The 19,796-nt window shown below is 33.5% G+C and overlaps 1 protein-coding gene across 50 annotated transcripts in view; it reads left to right on the forward strand.

Annotated features, from left to right (window-relative positions):
* LOC110817296 (uncharacterized) overlaps positions 1-19,796 on the forward strand; it is a 40,366-nt gene that overhangs the window by 2,979 nt on the left and 17,591 nt on the right. For 3 of the 50 annotated variants that reach the window (XR_015817076.1, XR_015817075.1, XR_015817073.1), the window contains exons 3-7: positions 900-962; positions 1,056-1,121; positions 3,305-3,367; positions 5,034-5,096; positions 5,441-7,901. Coding sequence is in view for 25 of the 50 variants with exons in the window: in XM_022045758.2 (XP_021901450.1) it covers positions 900-962; positions 1,056-1,121; positions 3,305-3,367; positions 5,034-5,096; positions 5,441-5,550 (365 nt within the window). In the remaining 25 variants the exon portion in view is untranslated. Of the gene's footprint in view, positions 1-221; positions 283-818; positions 963-1,055; positions 1,122-3,300; positions 3,368-5,033; positions 8,819-19,796 lie in introns of those variants that run through there. The other 47 variants (XM_088213535.1, XM_088213536.1, XM_088213528.1 and 44 more) reach the window with 43 other exon arrangements.

Here is a 19,796-nt window from a genome sequence, read left to right on the forward strand (position 1 = left end):
GCCACTTCAGCTTTTAAGGACTCTCTCTTGGCAAAGTTATTGGTTGTCAATGGTCCCTCCTTTCCCTGCCATCAATTCCCTCATTCTTGTCCATCATCATCTTCACCTTCTTTTATATCTAATTGCTTCTTCTTTGCTTAACTTCTTGATTTCAGCTCTAACAAACTTTTGTTCGATGTGCTTATATCGTGACAATAAATCAGTCTAACCTTTGCTCATAGCTTGGTGCGAGAGGACGAAACCAAACAAATCAAGGTTGGCAGACATTTCACCAAAGAGAAGGTAGACAATGATTTAGTACGTACCCAATATATGTCGACTAGTTCACAACTTCTAACTATGTTGACCAAAGGCCTAAGTAACTAGCATTCTAAAACATTATTAGCAAGATGAGTATTGATAATCTCTATTCTCCAGCATGAGGAGTATTAGGGAGAGTGTAGTATATGTAATTAGATTAAAGGGTATTAGGTTAAAATTCAGTATATGTAATTACTTGTCTATTTACTTTTTATGCTAGAAAATTCATATATATAAGACTGTGATATTTAATAAAGTGCATATTCAACTATTCTTAGCAAATAGTTCATGCATCTAAGCATGGACATCCATATATTGCAAGCAAATCATATCCTGCTGAATTATCACTTTTCTATGTGTACTGTCCTAATATTAGTTAGACAGTAAAATATTTTTAATTAATTTTAAAAGATGTTATTTCAGTGTTCTTTTTATTAACAAATGATTGATTATTGATTATGTTCTTGAAACTTTTGTCAACATAACTTGATATTGTTTCTTTGCGCTTTGATTTTCAGGGATATATCCTAGTTATGCCATATTCTTCATTCAGCAAGTGAACATAACTTGATAATTTTTCTTCTCTCTCTGATTTACAGAGCTATATTCTGGTTGTTCCATATTCTTCCTTCAGCAAGTGCCGATGATTGCTGGTTCAAGAGGTATGCAATATCTACTATGTTTTATACATTTAGGTGGTTGATTCAGATTATATAATATTCTTATTTGTCCCGTGATTTTTGCTGCCTTTTGAGTTGTCACGTACGGATGGCGCGAAGACACGACTCTAAATATGGTCCTCAATAAAATTGCCTTACACAGTTATGGTTCTAAAGTGTTCATTTCTTGGCTTTACAGTAATTTTCTTTTTATTCATTACCTCTTGCTTATTAACTTGTAAGTATTCATAATGCAAGTCCTCCTACAAATTATTTGTTCAATTTCTTTTTATTATTTATCCAAAGCAGAAGTTCAACATTTTTAGAGGTTTTAATACTTTTAATATTGTATGAAACATGTCTTAGTATGCATCAAAACTTTGCCTCTTATATGCGCGTGTTTTATATAGGAACCATTATTCCCATTTTGTTGATTCTACTTTCCTATACAGACCACAGAAAATCTTTTCTGTTTGAACTGTATTGGGAATAGTGAGAGCTTTCAAGTAGTAGAGGCTGCATTTTGATCGTTTCTTTTATGGTGACTCATTGCCAAACAAGATATGCCTTTACACTTTTGTTCCAACAGTTACATTCTCTAGTCTCTTAGTCTTGGGCGTAAAGAAAAAATGTCTTTATCTCTTAAAATAAACGTGTCTTGAAGCCTCATTTAATTACGAACTTTCTTCTCTTGGTGCAAAAATAAAAATGAGAAGGTTTCTCTTAATTTAAAGTATAAGAACCTTTGGTCATTGCACATAGAGAGTACATTGTACCTAAGTTTTTTAGTCAAAATTATAAGAGATTCGTCAAATATTAAAAATGTCTCAATCCCAAATTGGGCTTTCTCATTTTACTGGTTTGGAAACTAAAGTTTTTTGATCTTTCGGTGCAAAAACTAAAGTCTGGGAGGTTGAATGCTTAATTCATTGTTTTGATAATTAAAGTGTTTTAGTTTATTATTTTATAATAAATGTGTCTCACTATCTAAGCAAACAGTTCATAATACCAAATGGAACCCATATTAAAACCATTTTGATAAGGAGTCTTGTCTGTCTTGCACGACATAAGATTATCATGAATCTTCTCTTCTGAGAAATCTCTCTCCAACTCAAGCCTGGTAGAGTTCTTCAAGAACTATGAAATCAGTGCCATTCAGTCTGGGCCTCCAATCTGCTTCTTCCTAATATGACCTGCTAAAATATTCTCTCACTTTCGTTCTGAACCCCTCATTATCCAAAATCTCTATGATCTATTACCATTGCCTCCACACAGTTTTTTCTTCAATGATGACGTGCAATGCTATGGAAGAATTTGGTATTTCGATTCCCTTCCCTGATCCATCTATCTCTTTACTTCTGTCTCTAGAAGATCTCTTCCATCTGTAGTTCAAAAGCCACTTCAATTTTTAAGGACTCTTGCTTGGCTATGTCATTCGTCATTAGTGGTCCCTCCCTTTCCCTACCGTCAATTCCCTCAATCTTGTCCATCATCATCTTCACCTCTCGTTCATATCTAATCCCCGCTTTGGTCAACTTCTTGATTTTTGCTTTGACAAACTTTTATCCTATGCGCTTACATTGTAACAATAAATTGGTTTAAGCATTGCTCATACGTAATGCAAAAGGACAAAACTAAACAAATGGAGGTTAACAGACATATCATCATGTAGAAGCTACACAATGATTTAGTAGTTATTCCATATATGCTGAATAATTCACAACTTGTAGATATGCTGATCAAAGGCTTGAATTATCTAGCATTTTAAAACATTATTAACAAGATAAAGATTGACAGTATTTGTTCTCTAGCATGAGGAGTATTAGGGAGAGTGTATTATATGTAATTAGGTTAAAGGGTATTAGGGTAATGTACACAATATGTAATTAATTGTCTATTTACTTTTTATGATAGAAAACCTATATATATATATATATATATAAGGTGGTGGTATTTAGTTAAGTGCACATTCAACCATTCGTAATAAATAGTTTATGCATCTATATATATATATATATATATATATATATATAAGGTGGTGGTATTTAGTTAAGTGCACATTCAACCATTCGTAATAAATAGTTTACGCATCTAAACATGGACATCCATATATTGCAAGCAGATCATAACCTGTTGAATAATCATTTTTCTATATGTACTGTCTTTCTAATATTAGTAAGACAGTAAAATATTTTATATTTTTAATTAAAAAAAATATTATTTCATTAATTTTAAAAGATGTTATTTTAGTGTTCTTCTTATTAACAAATGATTGGTTATTGATTATGTTCTTGGAATTTTTGTCAACATAACTTGATTATGTTTCTTCTCTCTTTGATTTACAGGGCTATATCCTGGTTGTGCTATATTCCTTATTCAACAAGTGCTGATGATTGTTGGTTCAAGAGGTATGCAATATCTACTATGTTTTATACATTTTAGTGGTTTATTCAGATTATATTATATTCTTATTTTGTCCCATTTTTTTTTACTACCTTTTGAGTTGTCACGAAAACGCGAATCCAAATATGATCCTCAATAAAATTTCCGAACACATTTATGGTTCTAAAGTGTTCATTTGTTAGCTTTACGACAATTTTCTTTTTATTCATTATCTCTTTATCAGTAACTTCTACGCACTTATAATGTAAGTCCTCTTAAGTATTTGTTTGGTTTCCTCTTATTATTTATCTAAAGTTGAAGTTCAAGATTTTTAAAGGGTTTAATGCTTTTATTATTGTTCGAACCACATGTTAGTATGCATCAAAACTTTGCTTCGTACATGCATGTGTATTATATAGGAAGCATTATTGCCATTATGTTGATTCTACTTTCGTATATAATCCCCCAGAAAGTCTTTCCTTTCTTTAGGGCGTTGGGAAGAGCATTCAAGTAGTAGAAGCTGGATTTTGATAGTCTCTTTTTTGGTGACTCATTCCCAAACAAGATATGCCTTTACGCTTTTGTTCCAACAGTTACATTCTTTAATCTTTTAGTCTTTGGTCTACAGAAAAAATGTTTTTATCTCTAATATCCTCTTGTTTTCAGTATGAACTCGTCATTATCCGAAATCTCTATGATCTATTACCATCGCCTCCACACAGTTATTTCTTCGATGATGACTTGCCATGCTATGGAAGAACTTGGTATTTTGATCCCCTTCCCTTATCCATCTATCTCTTGACGGGTCTTCAGAAGATCTCTTCCATCTGTAGTTGAGAAGCCACTTCAACTTTCAAGGACTCTCTCTTGGCTATGTCATTGGTTGTTAGTGGTCCCTCTATTTCCCTACCAACAATTCCCTCAATCTGGTCTATCATCATCTTTACCTATCTTTCATAACTAATCCCTTCTTCTTTGCTAAACTTCTTAGATTTCAGCTTTAACAAACTTTTGTCCTATGCGGTTATATTGTGGCAATAAATCAGTCTAAGCATTGCTCATACCTAATGCAAAAGGACAGAACCAAACAAATGGAGGTTAACAGACATTTCTTCAAAGAAAAGCTAGACAACGGTTTAATAGGTATTCCATAGATGCTGACGAATTCAGAACTTATATTGACCAAAGTCCAGAATAATCTAACATTTTAAAACGTTATTAGCAACATGGGGATTGACAATATCTATTCTCCAGTATGAAGAGTATTAGGGAGTGTATTATATGTAATTAGGTTAAAGGGTATTCGGATAAAGTACACTATATGTAATTAATTGTTTACTTACTTTTTATGATAGAAAACCTATATATATATATATATATATATAAGGCAGTGGTACTTAATAAAGTGTGCATTCAACCATTCTTGACAAATAGCTCACCCATCTAAGCATGGACATCCATATATTGCATGGAGATCATATCCTGTTGCATTATTATTTTTTTATGTACTGTCTTTCTAATATTAGTTAGACAATCAAATATTTTATATTTTTATTTTAAAAAAATATTTGATTAATTTTTAAAGATGTTATTTAAGTATCCTTCTTATTAACAAATGATTGGTTATTAATTATATTTTTGGAATTTTTGTCAACATGACTTGATAATGTTTCTTCTCTTTTTGATTTACAGGGCTATATCCTGGTTATATCATATTCTTCATTCAGCAAGTGCTGATGATTGCTGGTTCAAGAGGTATTCAATATCTACTATGTTTTATACATTTTGATGATTGATTCAAATTATATCATATTCTTATTTTGTCCCATGATTTTTGCTACCTTTTGAGTTGTCACCTACAAATGACACGAAGACATGACTCCAGTTAATTTTCTTTTTATTCATAACCTCTTGCTTACCAATTTCTAAGCACTCATAATGTAAGTCCTCCTAGCTTTCTATTTGTTCGATTTCCTTTTATTTTTTTATCTAATGCTGAAATTCAACATTTTTAGAAGTTTTAATGCTTTTATTATTGTACGAAACATGTGTTAGTATGCATAAAAAATTTGCCTCTTACATGCGTGTGTATTATATAGGAATCATTATTCCCATTATGTTGATTCTACTGCAGTCCCCAGAAAGTCTTTCCTATTGGAAGTGCGTTGGAAATAGTGAGAGGTTTCAAGTAGTAGAAGCTGCATTTTGATCGTTTCTTTTGTGGTGACTCATTCCCAAACAAGATATGCCTTTACACGTTCGTTCCAACAATTACATTCTCTAGTCTCTTGGTCTTGGGCCTGAAGAAAAAATGTTTTTATCTCTTAAAATAAATGTGTCTTGAAGCCTCATTTAATTACGAGTTATCTTCTCTTGTTGCAAAAATAAAAAAGGGTAAGGTTTCTCTTAATTTAAAGTATAAGAACCTTTGATTATTGCACATAAAGAGTACATTGTACCTAAGTTTCTTAGTCCAAATTATAAGAGTTTCATCAAATATTAAAAATTTCTCAATCCAAGATAGGTCTTCCTCCGTTTATCGTTTGGAAACTAAATGTTTTTGATCTTTTGGTGCAAAAACAAATGTTGTTTGGTGCCAAAAGTGTTTTATTCTGAAAGGTTGAATGCTTAATTCATTGTTTTAATAATTAAAGTGTCTCGATTTATTATTTCATAATAAATATGTCTCACTATCTAAGCAAATTGTTCATAATCGCAAATGGAACCCATATTAAAACCATCCAGATCAGGAGTCTTGTCTCTCTTTCACGACATAAGATTGTCATGAATCTCCTATTCCAAAAAATCTCTCTCCAACTCAAGCCTGGTGGGGATCATCATGAACTATGAAATTAATGCCATTCAATCTGGGCCTCCAAATTGACTCTTCCTGATATGACCTACTAAAATATTCTCTCGTTTTCCTTCTGAACTCCTCATTATCCGAAATCTCTTTGATCTATTATGATCGCCTCCACATAGTTATTTCTTCGATGATGACGTGCCATGCTCTGAAAGAACTAGGTATTTCGATCCCCTTCCCTTATCCATCTATCTTCTCCATCTGTAGTTCAGAAGCCACTTCAACTTTCAAGGACTCTCTCCTGGCTATGTCATTGGTCTTTAGTGGTCCCTCCCTTTCCCTACCATCAATTCTCTCAATCTTGTCCATCATCATCGTCACCTCTCTTTCATATATAATCCCTCCTTTGTTCCTCCTCTTTATTTTAGCTTTAACAAACTTTTGTCCTATGTGCTTACATTGGGGCAATAATTCGGTCTAAGCATTGCTCATACGTACTGCAAAAGGACAGAGCCAAACAAATAGAGGTTAGCAGATATTTCATCAAGGAAAAGCTAGACAATGATTTAGTAGGTATTCTATATATGCTGACTAATTCACAACTTGTAGATATGTTGACTAAAAGCTTGAATAATCTAGCATTTTAAAACATTATTAGCAAGTTGACAATGTCTATTCTCTAGTGTGAGGAGTATTAGGGAGAGTATATTATATGTAATTAGGTTAAATGGTATTAGGATAAAGTAAACTATATGTAATTACTTGTCTATTTACTTTTTGTGATAGAAAACCTATACATATATAAGGCGGTGGTATTTAGTAAAGTGCACATTCAACCATTCTTAATAAATAGTTCACTCATCTAAGCATGGACATCGATTATTGCAAGCAGATCATATCATATTAAATTATCATTTTTCTCTATGTATTATCTCTCTAGTATTAGTTAGACAGTCATATATTTTATATTTCTATTCAAAAAAAATATTTAGTTAGTTTTAAAAGATATTATTTCAGTTTTATTTTTATTAACAAATGATTGGTTATTGATTATGTTGTTGAAACTTTTGTGAACATAACTTGATAATTTTTCTTCTCTCCTTGATTTACAGGGCTCCTAGTTATGTCATATTCTTCATTTAACAAGTGCTGATGATTGCTGGTTCAAGAGGTATGCAATATCTTCTATATTTTATACATTTTGGTGGTTGATTCAGATTATATCATATTCTTATTTTGTCCCATGATTTTTGCTGCTTTTTGAGTTGTCACCTATGAATGGTGCGAAGACACGACTCCAAATTTGGTCCTCAATAAAATTGTCCTACACAGTTATGGTTCTAAAGTGTTCATTTGTTGGCTTTACGGTATTTTTTTTAATTGATTACCTCTTGCTCGCTGACTTCTAAGCACTCATAATGTAAGTCCTCCTAGCTTTTTATTTGTTTGATTTCTTTTTATTATTTATCCAAAGCTGAAGTTCAACATTTTTAAAGGTTTTAATACTTTTACTATTGTATGAAACATGTGTTAGTGTGAATCAAAACTTTGCCTCTTACATGCGTGTGTTTTATATAGGAACCATTTTTCCCATTATGTTAATTCTACTTTCCTATATAATCCCCAGAAAATCTTTCTTATTTGAAGTGCGTTGGGAAGAGTAAGAGCTTTCAAGTAGTAGAGGCTGCGTTTTGATAGTTTCTTTTATGGTGACTCATTGCCAAACAAGATATGCCTTTACACTTTCGTTCCAACAGGTAGATTCTCTAGTCTCATAGTTTTGGACCTAAAGAAAAAATATTTTTATCTCTTAAAATAAAAGTGTCTTGAAGCCTCATTTAATTACGAACTTTCTTCTCTTGGTGCAAAAATAAAAATTGTAAGGTTTCTCTTAATTTGAAGTATAAGAACCTTTGGTCATTGCACACAGAGAGTACATTGTACCTAAGTTTCTAATCCAAATTATAAGAGTTTTATCAAACATTAAGAATGTCTCAATCCCAAATAAGGCTGCCTCATTTTATTATTTTGAAAAACTAAAGTTTTTTCATCTTTTGGTGCAAAAACATGAGCTGTTTGGTGTTAAAAGTGTCTTAATCTGAAAGTTTGAATGCTTAATTCATTGTTTTGTTAATTGAAGTGTCTTGATTTATTATTTCATAATAAATGTGTATCACCTCTCTTAGCAAACTCCTTCATAATTCTGATTGAAACCCATATTAAAACCATTGGATCATGAGTCTTATTTCTCTTGCACGATGGAAGACTATCATGAATCTCCTCTTCCGATGATTGCTATATCCTGATTATGCCATATTCTTCATTCAGCAAGTGCGGTTGATTGCTGGTTCAAGATGTATGCAATATCTACTATGTTTAATACATTTTGGTGGTTGATTAAAATTATATCATATTCTTTTTTTGTCCCATAATTTTTGCTGCCTTTTGAGTTGTCACCTACGGATGACACAAAAACACAATTCCAAATATGTCCTCAATAAAATTGGCGGACATAGTTATGGTTTTAAAGTATTCATTTGTTGGCTTTACGATAATTTTCTTTTTATTCATTGCCTGTTACTCACTGACTTCTAAGCACCCATAATGTAAGTCCTCCTAACTTTCTATTTGTTGTATTTCTTTTTTATTGTTTATCTAAAGCTGAAGTTCAACATTTTTAGAGATTTTAATGCTTTTATTATTGTTTGAACCATATGTTAGTATGCATCAAAATTTTGCCTCTTACATGCCTATGTATTATATAAGAACTATTATTCCCTTTATATTGATTCTACTTTCTTATACAGTCCCCCAGAAAGTCTTTCCTTTTTGAAGTGTGTTGGGAATAGTGAGAGCATTCAAGTAGTAGAAGCTTTATTTCGAATCGTTTCGTTTTTGGAACTTATTCCGAAACAAGATATGTCTTTACATTTTCGTTCCAACAATTAATTCTCTAGTCTCTTAGTCTTGGGCCTAGAGAGAAAATGTTTTTCTCTTAAAATAAATGTGTTTTGAAACCTCATTTAGTTACGACCTTTCTTCTCTTGGTGCAAAAATAAAAATGGCAAGATTTTTCTTAATTTAAAATATAAGAACCTCTGGTCACTGCACACATAGAGTACATTGTACCTAAGTTTTTTAATCCAAATTATAAGAGCACTACCAAAAATTAAAAATGTCTAAATCCCAAATAGGGCTGCCTCATTTCATCGTTTTGAAAACTAAAGTTTCTTGATCTTTTGGTGCAAAAACAAGAGTTGATGCTAACAGTTTCTGCTGTAAATTGATTTCTATAACTTGCTCAGTTCTTACTTTTTTTGGGCAACCTTGTGCTTTGCGCATTCATCAAGCGAGCAACTATCACATGGTTTTTATTTGGCTTCATCTGAGTCAATTTGGCTCACTTATGGCCCAAAAAAGCCCAAAAGGTCAAAACTGTCTTCCATGTACTTACCTCTTGGGTTTGGCCTCATTTCTCCCAAATTAGCTTCTAGGGACATTTTCCCTTTACCACACTCTTCTTCCTTAATGTATTGGCTAGTTCGTAGCCAAATTTAAGCCTTAAATTCTAAGTATTTTAGTCTCAAGACATAAATCAAGCTAAAAGGGTCAACGTAGAGTTTTTTTCGGAAACTATTACACTAAGGGTTTGGTTCCTTATATTTTTCTCTCACTTTTTCTTCTCCACAAGTCTTTCTTTTCTCATAACATTCTTTCTCCATATGTTATCTAATGTCTCTTCAAATTTCATCTCCAAATTCCATTGATCTTGGGCTTAAGAAGTGTTTCAAGCATTAAAGATCACTTCTGTTACTCAAGGGATTTTTCTTCCTCTCCTAGGGGATTTTCTCCCTCTCTTGGGGGATTTCAATCTTGATTCTTAATCTAATTACTCCTTCATGCTCATGAAGCGTCTTCTTATCTCTTACAATGTCGTTATAGTCTTGAGAAGCATTCTTGGGCCTAGAAACTCAATTACTCCTTGTGAGAAAGTTATCTTTCTAAAGGGTTTATTTTTAGCATAAAAACATCGTTTTTGCTCTGTTTGACTCAAAAATTAGTTCTTAACCTCATTACATCTTCCTTCATACATATACATGCTTAATCAACCATACCAAACATAAGCGTTCAAACTGGAAAAAATTCGGGCTATTACATGCTTTCACTATAAGGAATTTGGTCCTCCAAATTCGACTAACCATGAGGGTACTTTGCACTTCATGACGCGAGAGAGTATGAGGAGGATCGAATCTACTCCTGAAACCCACTCAACGTATGCATATTAAAATAATGACCACTTATAATAAAACCCTTCACTTTAATTGAATCTACAATCTTAAAAGAAAAGTAAAAATAAAGAATAGAGAAATAAAACATGAAAATGAAAAACGTCATAGACTTACTGATAAGTTGATGCTCGTTCTTTATGTCAACAAGACTTCTAAAAACGTCTACTTTTCGAAGAACTTTAAAAAGCTATTTTTAGCAAAAATGCTAAAAGAAAAAAAAATTCGAAACTCTCAAGAATTTTCTCAAATTTATTTTTAAAGGTGTGTTTTATATTTTAAGGGCAAATGTTTATTTATAGTTTTTCCCGGACAATGTAGATGAGTACAAAAATATTGATATAATTAATAAAATAATACTCCAAATAAAATTATATCTTAATATAAAATAATTACAAAATAAAATATTTATTTTATTTTAAATAAATTAATTTAATCATAAGGGATAGATTTATATTAAAATAAGGATAGATTTACATTAAAATAATAATTAAAATAAGTCCATCTTTATCTTATATGAAATCTATATACTCACATGTGAAAATCACATTAAAATAATAGGATAAATAATAATGATTAAAAATTATAATAAAATAATAGTCTAGGATAATTTTAAGATTAAAATATTATATAATTAATCATTAATTTGAAAATAATAATTAAATATTAATAGGATAATTACCATGTGAATTTTTTTCTAAAAATTTTGTGCTGAAAAAAAAATACATGGACCATTTAGAAAAAATCCAAAACTCATCACACCTCAACCTCATTTGTATTGGCTAAGGGAGCTTGCACTTGCGTGCGACTTGGGCTGGGCTCACGCGCGCGCAGTCTTTGGCCCTCATGGGACAGCTGCCGCGTGGGTGCCTCCTTGGCTGGGCCGACTTGATGGGTTGAATGTTCGGCTCGATTCCGTCTCTCTCGGGTGCAGGTCTGTTGGATCAGTCCCTTAGGGTGAGGATCGATCTTCAGGTCTTCCCGATGAGCCTCGGTTGGACCGCCTGCAGGGACGTGCAGCATGGGCCACCCGTTCTTCTCGGATGCGCAACTTGCTAGGTTGCGAGTTGGGCTTAGCAGGTCGGGTGGCGAGCTAGGTGGCGGGCCGGGTGACTCGGGTCGCCTGCTCGCGGGTATCTCCTATTTATGCGATGTCTCGGACATGCCACCGTCATATTTTAAGATCAATCTGAAAGCTCACAACTCATCGTCGTTGCTACTTCCTTGGGCCGATTGTCTCGGCGGCCCATAAGACTTCCCGTCTTGATGGCGTCGATGATCCATCTTACTCGATCTATGCTTGCACGAACTGGATCCTTGGACTTCATGGAATTGGGCCTTGTCGTCAAATCTTGACTCCATTTTGTTGGTCCAGGCTTCTCTTGGGCCTTGTTTCTATATTGACGTGAAATCTGATGGTTGCCTCTCGGATAAGTGGAACGCTCTCCTGGGGTCACATCACTTCCAATTGTATGACAATGAAGATATCACATCCTTTTCTTTTTTTCAAATAACTTGTTTATCTTCATAAATTAAAATCATGACTTTAATTTCTCTAAGGGTCATAAGTACTCCAAGGTTAGTTATTTTTTTCTAACTTATAAAGATAAAGTGCATTCATTAGGAATTTGTCTCCAAATCTCACCAAATTATTTCACCTTACTTAACTTCTCATAAGGGTCTATATTGTTATCCTCAAACTTAACAATGTCTAGGTGGTCTCTGAATAATACCTCAAAAATTGATCAAGTGTTCTTGGGTCCTTAACATTTAAATAATCAAGTACAAAACTCCTCATAAGGATATAGTAGACTTTATGGCTCTTAATTGCTTCTATATGACCCCAACATCCTTTTTATATTTATATTAAGCGCCAAAAATCAAATGTATATGTTTCTTGACTCTTGAGAATCAATTTTGTGGAAAATGGATCAATATCCTCTCGAATCAAGACATTTTCTCCTCACTTAGCAAACTTACTCTTTTTAGTTAAGTCGTATTGATCCTTAACTTATCAAGGTCTATTATCTCCATCCAAGTCTGTTTAAGATTTCATCATGACTCATTGATTTCTAGTGGAACCTCATTCTTAGACTTACAGTTCTTTAAAGCTCACGCATATTTCCAAAATGGGTCATCTCTTTTCTGACTTTCAAAAGTAATTGTGGATTTATTAGGAATTCGTCAGAACTTGTTATCACAGTGTACTATTAACCTAAAGTTATCAAGTTTAGGTGGCTCCTAAAAATAAGTATGGAGCTCCTTATCATATTCATAATTAATGAAACCTCCCAAAATAAATATAGAACTCCCTATCAACATATCCTGCTAGGATCCTTGGTTAAGGGGTCCATCAATGGTCTTGCCAAGATCGGTTATACTCTATTATTGTTTCCATCTCTCCAAGATTAGGTACTTTAATCTCCAAAAAAATTCTAACAATCTCCCTTAAATGGATAGTCTTAGATGATTCGAAAGTCATGACTAGTAAATCAATTTAGGTAGAGTCTACTTTATCTAAGATTCCTTTATTATTAGCATCTTCTATGATTAATTACGATTGAGATTTATTCAGAGTCTCTGGTTGGCTTTGGAGTGAAACCATAACGTTTCTTTGTTCTAATTTGTCAAATTTGTTAATCAAATGTTCTATTCTCATGACTTTCGGATGCTTGGATTCTTTCCTCTCATTATTTTCCTTTCCTCTTATCATATCCTTTATTTCCATAGATGTTTTAGAGGAAGTTCCAAAAGGTCTCCTAAGTTCCATATATTCCCATGATAGGATAATAACACTTAAAAGTTATCTTTATCTTTCTACCATCCGAACATATTTATAAGGGTTTATCTTTTTAAGGGTATTACACTTAAAGATGTTATTTTATTCAACTCAACTCTCAATTGGCGTATACTTCCTTATGTTGGGTCAACGCTTGACAGGTTTGGTCATGATCTCCAATAATACTTATCTATTTGTATCTTGAAGGTTCAAAGATATCATTTTACTTTGTTCGAGAAATCATTTTAGGAATATAGTTTGCTTATAGTCCTCAAATGGGTGATAACATACCTCTTCTTTGGTTCTTGACTTATTCTTTATTTGAATATGAAGGCAACCTTTACTGTGGTGTTTTACCCTTTCATAGTTTGAACTAGTTCTTAGTAATGGGGTGACAACATTATTTCTTAATGGCTAGTCAATAGACCTTTTTCTTCAATCAACAATATATATATATATCCTCCGAAACACATGTTTTATTCACTTGATCTCAGAATCCTTAGTATTCATCCTTCTAAGTCATAACAATATATGACTTTAATGTTATTAATAGGATGTTTGCTCTCAAACTTTATCTCCCAACATATTAGGTTTTATTCCAACTCTCACCACAAAGGCATATACGTTTGTCTAATAGTAATTTCTTTGGTGAGGGCAACTACTTAACTTAAGTGTTTGATAGAACTCTTCTTCACTTCCACACATAACACTTTTTTTAGCCTTGTTGTTCCTAGATCCTTAAAATATCTAGTATATGCATATGAGTCTTTCAACATTCTATTTCCTTCATTTGAACTCCCTAGGTTAAGAGAGAGTTCCTACTATGTTTTATTGCATTCATTCTAAGTTTTACTACACTATTTTAGGTTCCATATAATTCTAAGTCTCGTATTCAAGGGATGTATTTTAGAACCATGCTTTGATATCACCTGTCACGGATTGCACCCTCCTCTTCTACGATGTGTCCAGAGCACTTATACTTTACACGTAATTAAGTAACAAAAACTAAGTTTCATTAATATATAGAGTGCGTAGAAATATCACATCCTTTGAATATTGTACCTAAGATATAGTTTAATACGAAACTCTAAATTTTTTCTTTTTTTTATAATACAAAAGTACAAATTGTAACCTGATCTCTAACTTCTCAACTTTTTTTTTTTTTCGTATCACATACTATTTTGGCAGCGAAATCCTCACTATCTCAAAATGATAGGAAAGTGAGATACACTATTCCGATAAGCAGATATCATGACAACACAGCTAATACATGCAATATATATAGTTTTTACACCCATCAAAATATATATTTCTTATATACTTTCTCGAAAACATACTCACTTTCATTGAAACAGATGCACAAAATTGGAATTAGAATCATGATTTAGAAAATACATTGCTACATTATACAATGAGTTATACTCTCACTTGTACCAAATCACTTAGCAAGTACAATGCGCCACATTGTCTAACCTTAGAAATACTCCTCATATCACTTAAAAATCATCCACAAAGTTTCAAGAGAACTAAAATTAAAATAAAAGAGAAAACTCACTTTAAGCCCAAGTTTCTCCCTTGGTTGGCCATGAATTTTTCGTTATCTTCTCTTTTTGCTTTGGTTTTCTCCTTTCCTTCTTCCTTGCTCTCTCTTTTTCTCAATATTTGGGCAAAGTTTTCGCAAGGAAAATTCACAAATTCCTTTAATTTGCCTCACTTTTTTGGGTATGCGCCCTTTTTCTCTCATTTTTCTCTTTTCTCTCTCTTCTTGTCTCTCTAACTTTGATCTCCTTCACTCCAAATTGTTTCTACCTTTTTACCCTAAGTCCTATTTATAGTGGTGGAGGGCTAAAATAGGTAGCAATAATGAGATGAGGTGGCTGCAAGGAGATTAACACCTTACATAACCATGACACCTCATGCTTTCATCCTTATTTTCGTATTTTCCTTTCTTTAGCCTTTAAGTAATTCTAGAGTCTTCCATCCTTATCTAGACACCATACTCCGCCCTATCTTCATTCTAAGAGTTCCCATACTAAATTTGGGCTCTATTAGTGATGTTTTGTACCTTCTTAAGCCCACCTAAACCCATAAGGCCACTTCATACAGATATAACTGACGCGAGAGGGACTTGAAAGGATTGTTATGCTCCCAGAATTCATAACACATAAAATCAGAAAGTTTTTCCACTTAATTCATTGTCCCTACTTGATTCTACACCCACAATATGTTCTGTAAAAACAAGATAATCAGGAAAATAAAAAGAAAAATGAAGGACATCGTAGCTTACGTGATAAGTTGATCATTGCTTTCCCGGCTCAACAAGACTTCAAAAGCTCTCTAATTTGAAGAACTCTCACAAATTAGAAAAGCTAATTTCAAAGAAAAGACAAATCTTTAATTTTATTAAATGCTTGAATTTGTGATTACAACCTAAGGATTAAGATCCTTATATAAACCTTTATTTTCTAATCCAAATTGAAATAGGATTACATAATTCTTCTTGAATTCGTAAACATTATTTGAATAGGAATCATAAATCAAAATATTAAAATATTCTAATCTTAATCTAAACTTAATAAAATAATCAAAATAATTAAGATAATTACTTGAAGAAAAATTTTCTTTTCATATCCAAATCTCCATGTGATCTTATCCATTTGGATTCCAATATTGAGTAGAATTCTTTCTTTAATTCAACATATCAATCAGACGTGAAAATTGTAGGTCTTTCTAATTGCAGCAGGGGAATCGATTGGAAATAAGGAAAGGAAGGGGATTCCTTTTCGGAAACTAGCTTGCTGCCCAAACACATGGGAGGAAGCTTTTCCTCGCAGTTTCTTGCTTTCCCATAACTCCTTCATGTGGTAGGAGTCCTCCTTCAGTTATCTTTCTTCCTTTGAGTCTTTTAGAAGCTAGTTTTTGGATTTTAAGGAGGATTTGCAGTCGGTTTAGAAGATGGAGTTATTGAGTTGGTTTCCTCACCCGTGGTGGGACATATGCAAGTTGTCATTCCCACACATATGGCAGCCCGCACATGTGAAATAGGAGAAGCAAATGTGCGGCACATGCTGTCCATGGATCTCTTTTAGGTCATAGCCCACTTTGATTGTGAGGTTTTTGGGCCACCTCGAGTTGGACCAAAAGTTGGCTTTTCTTTTTGTTTTGTAACTTCTCCAAGCCTATGAAGCATTACTTTGGCGCTAAGCTACCTTTAAATAAATTATGCTCATTCTCTTAAATAATCTCATTTAGGAAAGTAGTTATGGATGAAATTACTTTCTTGTTCAGGGTGTTCCTGTTTAGGAAACTGAGATTTACTCTTTCCTTTGAGTCGATCATGTTTAGAAAACAAAAGAATGTTCGATTGCTTGGCTATTGTGCTGCGTGGGCGCAACTTTGTGCTCCAGCAGACTCGCATGTAATTATACTGGAGGAGGCCGGACTTCCATGGAGTTCCTCCTTAATGTGAGATTACATTTTTGGAACTAACTTTGGGTTGTTTAGGATCACATCATCCCTCATTAAAAAAATTGACCCTCGAATCTTGTCTTTCATCAAGAGGGAAAAGATTAGTGATAATAATAGAAAATACATTATACTTACCTGACTTGATTCCATGATTGATGTGGTTCATGACTGGAATCATACTTCGTCTTGGATCATGCAAGATATCATCATTGGAATAAACAAAATTAGCAACTAAACCCAATTCATCTTGGTGGTCGGCTTTCTTTCTCTCTTTTGTATCTTCTGTGATAGGGTGCTCGACCTTTGCGGGAGCTTTAATCTCTTCTTGAAGAGGAAGGTTCTCTGTCACGTCATTATATGATCAGACCATATCTTTCCTTAATACTTCTTGAACTAAGTCCTTCTATTTGTCAAATAGATATTGGAGTTTTTGCATGTCGTGCCGTAGTTCGATGAACTCTTCACAAAAACTCATTGTGAAAGATTCCTGCAAGAAAATGTTAGTGAAAGCAAACAAATTCTCTCCATCAACTTCACTCATGTTTACCTAATAATCTTTCACACTACAACTTCTTCTGTCAAGTTGAGCGTTAGAAGTTAAACTGATGTGATTCTGGATAGCTCAAGATTAGTTCCAAAGATACAATCCTATATCAAAGAGGAACCCTATAGAAATCTAAACTCCTATGGAATAATTATTTGCGAGTTCACTACAGCACAAAGTAACACCTAGGCAGCACAAAAGATGTGTGAACAAAGTAGCACCCAGGCAGCACAAAAGACGTGTGAATAAAGGTCCTGCAAGTCCTGTCCCAAACAAGCAAAGAATTCCAACATCTCTTTGTTTCCTAAATGGGATCAAATCAAACGAAAAAGTAAATTACAGTTTCCTAAATTGGAATGCTTTGAACAAGAAAGAAAAAACTAGTTTCATAAACGGGGACACCCTAAACAAAAATGTAAATTTTAGTTTCCTAAACGAGAAACACCTAAACAGGACATAATTTTATACCTCACTACTTTTCTAAATGGAATTATTCCAAGAAGTAGGCCAAGTCTGTCCGAAGGAAGCTTAAAATGCAAGTAATGCTTCATGAGCTTGGAGAAGTTACAAGGCAAGAAGAAAAACCCATTTATGGCTCAATCGAAGGTGACCCAAAGACCTCATGGCCAAAGTGGTCCAAAGCCGAAAAAGAGATCCATGGAAAGCATGTGTCGCGCATGTGCTCCTCTTATTTCACATGTGCAGGCTGCCACATGTGTGGGAAAGACCAGCCACACACACAGGTCCACCACCCGTGTGAGATAGCACACAAGGTGTGCGGACAAACAGTCTCACACGCCTGGTGTGCACACGAAAGTATGTAGGAGGTGCCCCGCATGTGCGCAATAGCCCGCATGCGCACAAACAGCAAGGCCCAAGCCCAACAGGGCGCACGTGTGTGGCCGAAGCCCACGCCTCGCAGCTGCCTCATGCGACCCACCAACCTGTTCGAGCGAATTGGGACCAACATGAGCGGTCTAATCAAGCCCGTGCCGCATGACCCTCTTTTAAATCGTTTAAGATTTAGTTTCTTCCTTTTCTTGCTCCTACAAGGTTCCTAAAGCAGCAACAACTCTACCTAACTTATCCTATGTGATAAATACGATTAATTTGAAGAAAGAAGTCTCTTTAAAGTGGGAGTTCAAGAGAGATCCACCTCTTGAAGACTTGGGTAAGGAAGACCATTATGTTAATATGATTCTATTAATATTTTAATGTAAACCTTATCTATAAAAATATTTAATTAATTAAATTAGGATAAGGAGAAGGAATTTATTATTTATTTAACTATGTATTTCATTTCGAATTAAATTAGGAATAAGAATATGGATGGGAATCCTAAGTTTTATTCCATGTAGAAGTAGTAATTAATAGTCTATATCCCCTAGCTTAAGTATTGTAATCACACTTTTGAGAATTAATAAAAATCAAAGCTTTGAGCTTTTGGCTAAATTAGCTTAATGCTAATTTTCTTCCTCTTCAAGTTCTTCCAAGCTAGGTGAGCTTGCTAAAGTTTTGATTGAGTCAAGAAGTTGGGATCAACTTTTCGAGTAAGCTGTGATATTTTTCCTGTCCTTTTTTTTTGTTTCCTAGTTGTTATTATTACTTTCTTAATTTTAAGATTGTAATTTCAATTTGAGGGTGAGGTTTAAATTAGGTTATTTGAGATTTGATATTGCATGCGATTGGGTTGAGATTCCAGGAATCAAAACGATCATTCCCATACCCTCCCACGCTATGTGGTATTAGAGGTTAGACTCATAGTGAACCTATTTATGTTAATTGCTTTAGCATTTTTGTGAATTAATTAACAATTCAAATTAAATTTGTTTTGTTAATCCCTATTGCATCCTGTTTGAATTCATATATATTCGTTTAATTCAAGTGGTTAGTATTTATTACAAAAAAATTATTAAATTAAAAATACTAAAATATACCAATTGTACACTATAAGCCAATTGACACGCTGTTTGCATCTTGCATTCAAAAGAAGAGTAACCACCCAGTAAGTGAGATAGAAAAATCTTTGTGGTTTCAAATACAGTGTACCTCATCCAATAGGTGCTCGTGAAAACTTTTGGTTTTCATTCCTCTTGCATCATTCATTTTTATAAAGCAAAAAGGAAGATTAACTCACCCACTGTAAGTGAAAACCTTTTTTGCTTCACTATTAATTGATCATTTTGTAGCTTGGATTTTTGGCTTAAATGTTGCATAAAGAAACTTTTCTATTCGTAGAGCATAGCCGGTATCAGGTAGTATAATTAAGATATGCGTACCGGTTATATCAGTTGAGATTAATCGGGTCCCTACGCGGTAGAGTCAATCTAGTTTTATTTGTTATCTATGTTTTCATGGTTTCATTGTGCTTTTGTTCCATTATATAACTAAGTAACTAATTGTTCCTAGTTACCTAACGTATAAATAAAAGCACACCAATTCATATTCTGTGTGCTTGTTTGAGCTTACATAAAGTTAGATTCCTTTAGGATTCTTCATGTGTCAAGAAAGAGTAACATGCATATCGAAACTAAAGCGAGTCCTATTTCGAATACTCAACTCCACAAAGAAAGCT

The sequence above is a fragment of the Carica papaya genome, chromosome 2 (assembly GCF_054855325.1).
Source record: "Carica papaya isolate Zhongbai chromosome 2, ASM5485532v1, whole genome shotgun sequence".
Classification (NCBI taxonomy): domain Eukaryota; kingdom Viridiplantae; phylum Streptophyta; class Magnoliopsida; order Brassicales; family Caricaceae; genus Carica; species Carica papaya.